Raw genomic sequence first — 6,373 nt, 5'->3', positions numbered from 1 at the left:
ATTCATTAAAGTAACAACAAATAGTGCATACTGTAGCATCGCAGCAAATAATAAATTTTTAAATCAATTTGTTTGATTTTATAAAATTTTTGCAGTTTCTGAGATAAAATAATTAATCTTGTTTTGTTAATGACATAACTGTTGAATATAGTTTTTTTTTACTATTTGCTGCGGTACCAATGTTTACAGCGGGAACGTACCAAAAACGTTGAAGTTACGAGAGAAGAGCCGGTGTTTCTCGTAATCTGTTTGAATCTGCGTGAATTCAGTCGAGTGTCCTCGCAGAAATTGAGCCAGCATGTCGATCGGTGTGCCCATAAAAGTTCTTCACGAAGCTGAAGGGCACATCGTCACCTGCGAGACCAACACCGGCGAAGTTTACCGGGGCAAACTGGTGGAGGCCGAGGACAACATGAATTGTCAGATGTGCAACATCACGGTTACGTACCGCGACGGTCGAGTCGCTCAGCTCGAGAACGTCTACATCAGGGGCAGCAAGATACGTTTCATGATACTACCGGACATGCTCAAAAACGCTCCCATGTTCAAAAAAGCCGGTGCCAAAAGTGCGACGGCGTCCGCCGGCAGGGGCAAGTCGGCGATTTTACGAGCGCAAGGTTAGCCCACGTTTCTCTTCTACTCGGTGCAGTTTTCCTTTCTTGTGGGATCGAGTAAAGCAATTGTTTATCGCGACCCTACCGTTTTGTTTGTAGCCGGTGTAGGTAAGACAATAACCGGTGCCAAGCCAACGATGTTTCGTTTTCCCTTGTCTCCGTGAACAGCTCAACGGTGTAGCTGATCTCAGATAGTCGACATTTCTGCTTTCCTTTTTTTTTTTCCTGTAGAATGTTTATCCTTGCTTTCCGCATTTTAAGCGCTGGAGTACATTGCATAAGTGTCCTATTAACAGCGTTCTTCATGGTTTCTTCCTTCCCAAGAACTCGTCTTGCTACTACAGTGGCAGCTACTACTACTACTAATAATTATACTGCTACTACTACTACAACAGGTGCAGCTACTTGCAGAAAGTAAAGATTACTGAAATGTCAGTTAGCCCTGTCAGGGCGGTTTAACTAATTTCTAGAATTCTGAAAGTAGTGCTAGCTTGGCTGTGACGCATAATTTTAATAATGCGCGTTTCGGCCATGCAGTTGCAGTATCAACGTCTCGCAATGTGTATGAAGGTGATTCCCTTTTTAACATCAGACATCATCCGTAGCATACCTGTCTATACTTACATTCGTGGAGTTGAAACATGTTCTCTAGCCCATGAACACTTTCAGCTTTGATTGGCGTGCATGCATGCACGAACTTAAGTGAAGTATCAAAAATAAGGGGCCATATTTAAGAATACATAGTTAGGATATGATACATAGGGCCGTAATCCGAAACTTTAGCTCTTTCCTTACCGTGCCATAGAAAATAGCTCAATTCGAGTGATGTCATTTCAGCACGGTGCCATGCAGTAACATTGGGGTCATTTAGTTTAGACTCTCCAACTCGTAGCTTCAAGACTGCACTTGCAGTTTTGCTCACATTTGCGGAATTTTCGCACCTTCGTGAGTCTTGAGAACAAAAATTCAAAGGACATATTTATTAGACTTGGCCTCCGGTGTGATTCCCACTTGCCATTTTGAAGTATAAACCCCTTGCAAACGACAGCGACAAGCGACGCGATGGAGATGGCTGTCGCGTTCGCTCGTCGCCCAGAAGTCAAACTCCAAGCGAGCGACCGCTTCATGCGACAGCTTCGTGCGACAGCTCTCCAGTGTCGCCGGTATTAGGGGATCAAGTTAGCGCCAAACTGGCGTGGCACTTGCTATAATTATTTACGTTGATTTGTTTGGCTGTACAAAGCAACATAAAGTATTTCTGAAGGTCTTGCAATGAGGGGGGGGGGGGGGGTATTTTCTTAACATATCAAAATTTGGTAGTTTGCTCGTTCTGTTTGTATACTGAGAAGCGCGCATGTGTGCAAACCGGTAGTACGTCACTAATGTACATCCCGTTCCGGCTGCCTACTATTGGCTAGTTGCTCATAGCACTTCCGACCGACGGGTGACGAATTCTAGATTTGCGGAACCAACCGATAGCGCGACAAGACCGAGCTATCTGTTCAAGCGATGGCCCGATTCGTCGCTGTCGTGCACAAAATCGCGCTCATGGGGTTTAGCCTTGAAGCAACGCAAAATGCTTGCATTGGCCATTTTGTCTGCGTGAGCTATAAATTACAGCAGCTATGAAAAAGCTCATTGTTTCAGGTTACTCGATTTGCAGCTTTTCACAGCTGCGCTGGCTTTCTGAGACTTCGAGTTTTGGTGCTTGGCCCCGGGAGTGTGCATGGTGTCGATAGATATCTATGCTCTGTGAGGTATAATTCTGTTGCTGTTTCCACTGGTTATTAGGTTTTAGCATTGCACATCCTAAGTGTCATTTGAAACGTTGCATGTCATGTGGAATCAGGTGTGAGGGCAGTATTGACTCCTGCACAGCCCTTAGCTGTATATTGATCATTCCGTTTCCCAGTAGCCTCTGCGAACAGTCATGTGTGTCATTGAACATGCAACACACAGTGTCCAGAAGCTTGACAATTTGCTCTAGGTGACAGGTGGCATCAGTTTGTTTTTAAGAGGTCATGAGAAAAGTTGCAGACACGACACCTCATGACCTGGTAGTCGTTGCGTCAACAGCAAAGAACACATTCAAAACACAAGAACTTTTAATGCTGCAATGAAAATTTTGTCTGTGTCGGTGACTGTAAACTAAAGCACAATCATTCCTTATGTGCAAGGCGCTGCGTTGTGTAGCTGGTCGGTGACTGTGTCTGACTCATGCCCAAATGGAAAAACGACAGTCTCTCGTTTTGATTTTATTCAGCTTCAGCAGGAAGCTTTAGTTTGTGCGTAGTTCGGGGACTCCCACCTAAATAGTGCTCATGGAACGAAACGTGACAGGGAGCATTTAATAGAACCCTGCATATGTACAAAGTACTCGAGAGTACAATGTCATGTTGCTAAGAATCCGGACACCAAAGGTGGAGCGGACTCTGATCTAAGTGCACACGCCAAAATTATGTTAATATGACATGAACTGCAGCCACTGGTACCGAAAGTATGCGCATTTAGCCCTGAATTGATGCGTTTCATTCCATGAGCACTGTACATAGAAAACGAGAAATTTAATTTTTTCGGCAACCACTGCACTGAGTTTGATTAACCTTGTTGCATTTAAAAGAAAAGGTTAAAATCTAGTTACTGTAGGCAGCAAATTTTTATTTAGGTCATTGATATATTTATCATATCGATATATTTGCTAGGCATAACTTTAAGAGATAGAGAGCAGTTTGGATCAGAGAGCAAATGCGTAATGACAATATTCTAATATACATTAAGAGAAAAAAATGGCGCTGGGCAGGTCATGTAATGCACAGACTAGATAACCGTTAGACCATTAGGGTAACAGAATGGATACCAAGAGAAGGGAAGCGCAGTAGAGGACGGCAGAAGACTGGATGGCGCGACGAAATAAGGAAATTTGCAGGTGCTGGTTGGAATCGGTTGGCGCAGGACAGGGTTAATCGGAGATAGCAGGGGAGGCCTTCGTCCTGCAGTGGGCATGAATAGACTGCTGTTGCTGCTGCTGATGATGATGATATTTATCAAAATATTTGAAACTTGCAACACCTAGAAAAAGGAAACTATCAACTTTGCATCTTTGTAACTCGACAATGAAAGATATCGCAATTCTGTAATCGAATCCGGCCACGGCGGCTGCATTTCGATGGGGGCGAAATGCGAAAACACCCGTGTACTTAGATTTAGGTGCACGTTAAAGAACCCCAGGCGGTCGAAATTTCCGGAGTCCTCCACTACGGCGTGCCTCATAATCAGAAAGTGGTTTTGGCACGTCAAAACCCCATAATTTAATTTTTTCCTTTCAGCGTTTATTAAAATCCCTTTTGAATTGGAGGAGGCTTCATCTATGCAACCCAGGGAAAGATATCCACACCTTTCGCATGCAAACAACCTATAAACTTTGGCTTAACCCTTAAAAAAAAAAAAATTGCGCAAAATGTAGTGATGGCAGGAATTGGGAGGGGTAGGGGGGTATGTTTCTAAAACACACTTTCACATCCCCCATCAGCATCATTAGCCTATTTTATGTCCACTGCAGGACGAAGGCCTCTCCCTATATAGATATAGAAGCATCCCCCATTTCTGCTTCTATATCTAATTTTCTCTTCATGATAGCTGTTTAAAAAGCTGCTTAACATGTCAAATGAATCCACTTTGTAGAACTTTCGGTCATGCCTTAAGGAATGTGATGTCTGCCTAAGCCATCTGGCCTCATCAAGTACACTACCTACATGAACTGTTAAGAAGCAGCCTCAACTGTCACATTGTAATCTCCAGTGGTCACTTTGGAGCACTCTTTTGTTACAGTGTGTGTAATAGTGAACACCTTAGTCGAGTCAGCTGGGATCGCATGTTTGACTTTGAATACATTTTAGCTAAACACATAATTGCGCACCAAACCCATTGTGTGGGAAATGCATTACCATGTTCAGAGCACCAACCATCAAATCTCTAAAACTCTGACCAGTATGGGGAGTAGTAGACAGTAAAGCATGTTTGCATTTATCGCATTGGTGTCTTACAAAAGTGGTTCTTGTGAATTGTAAAAGTGGCATGTTTAGTTACAACATGTGAGGGTATTTTCAATTGACTGATTCCTTGAATATCCGGTTCTCCATTTACGCAGCTGCAAGAGGACGAGGTCGAGCCAGAGCCTTGTTCCAGAGACGGAAATGAGCCCCCCTGCCCTGTACTTCATGTTTTATGCACAGCACCTTCATGGCATCACCACAGCAGTCAATATTTGTCGGGTCTATACATGCCAGGCGCATGGATCGCGTTTTCGTGTTGTCTGCAGCCACCACAAGGTTCATCTCCCATTGGGAAGAGCAGTAGCCTCTGGAAGGAATAAATGATTGTGGGTGAAGTCAGCATCATCTTGTCTGGCACACTGCGGTGATGTTTCTTGTTCTTTCCCATGCTCCATTCTGTTTTGTGTTTTCATTACTTTGAATTGTAAAGAATGAAGTGGAATAAATTGAGTTTTCTTGGGTAGGCATTTGTCAGTGTCTGTGACAAGGAAGCGTTATGTTTTTGGCGAGTCGGTTGTACATGATTCTTTAGAGATTATGCGCGCACAAAAACAGGACGTCGAACGAAGAAGGGACGCACACCATGCGCATGATGCGTGTCCCTTCTTCGTTCGACGTCCTGTCTTTGTGTGCGCATGTCTCTAAAGAAGTACGACAAGGAAGCACAGTGCAGTGTGAAATCCATTTATAACTGCGCTCTGGTGTTACTGATTGTGTCCTGTATCATGAGTTCCAAAGCTCAAGTCAGATCGCTATCCAAAGATGCATAGCACCTCAGTTTTTTGCCTTTCCTGCTGCTGTCAAAGGAGCAGGAAAGTATTAAGGCTTGGGCAAGTTATGCTGATGCAACTGGTGAAAATGCCGCAAGAGGGCACAAGTTGCTTAGGGCGCCTGTTTGAGACCCCCAATTTTTATCTTGGAAGTACCTGAGCTCCGTAAACATTACCGCTGTAAATTGCTTATATCAAACAACATTGTACGTGTTTAACTTTTGGCAGAAGGCTACCACCAACAAAATACACCTGCTTTCATGATGGCAGCATTGGCAGTGTTTACATCTGTCTAGCAAAATAGCTTTTATTTGGTGTTTGCTCTGGCTGATCTGTCAGGCAGCTCATGTGAAAACTGGTAGGCCCATATCATTTACGGATAAAGAAAGCCACAATGTCTCATAATTAAAAAAAAAAAAAAATCTAAGCTAGGTAGGCTTTGCAATGCAGCAACGTTGAAGTTTTATCATATTTTTCATATTCCTATATAGAAATTATATACAAATTTGCTGCTGTCTGGCTTTGGAAGTTACACTGAATGCATAACTCCAGCAGCAAAATTTCACATGCTTTCAATCTTAGTTGTATTACCACAATAAATGCGAATTAAGGCTGTCTGTGGCATCTATTGCTTGCATTTGTGTCGCGAACAACGGTTCACAAAGAAGCAGTTTTACGACGTATCTGAAAAATAGGACGAAATTTTGTACTTGGGCTCGTTAAAAAGTCCAGTTCGTTATAAGCGAATTTTACCATGGCACCCATTATGCCGAAATTATTTCTGCGTCGAATAATCCAGTTCCCGCACCTCCTTTTTCTCTCAACTGTTGTTCGAAGTGAGAGTTCTTAACCAGCGCAACTGTCCGTCCGGTTGGATACTGTCAATGGCCGGCATGACATGTAAATAGGGGGGGGGGGGGGGGGGAGATAAGAGCAG

The 6,373-nt window shown here is 43.5% G+C and overlaps 1 protein-coding gene across 1 annotated transcript; it reads left to right on the top strand.

Moving 5' to 3' along the window:
• The first annotated feature begins 175 nt into the window (after positions 1-175).
• On the top strand, positions 176-5,129 carry SmD3 (small ribonucleoprotein particle protein SmD3). Its single transcript, XM_050169619.3, has 2 exons — positions 176-617; positions 4,762-5,129. Exons 1-2 carry the CDS (start codon positions 299-301, stop codon positions 4,809-4,811), a joined length of 369 nt encoding a protein of 122 aa, XP_050025576.1. The 5' UTR covers positions 176-298; the 3' UTR covers positions 4,812-5,129.
• The last annotated feature ends 1,244 nt before the right edge of the window (positions 5,130-6,373 follow it).

This window comes from Dermacentor andersoni, chromosome 3 (assembly GCF_023375885.2).
Source record: "Dermacentor andersoni chromosome 3, qqDerAnde1_hic_scaffold, whole genome shotgun sequence".
Lineage (NCBI taxonomy): Eukaryota > Metazoa > Arthropoda > Arachnida > Ixodida > Ixodidae > Dermacentor > Dermacentor andersoni.
This window is presented reverse-complemented; position numbering and strand designations above follow the sequence as displayed.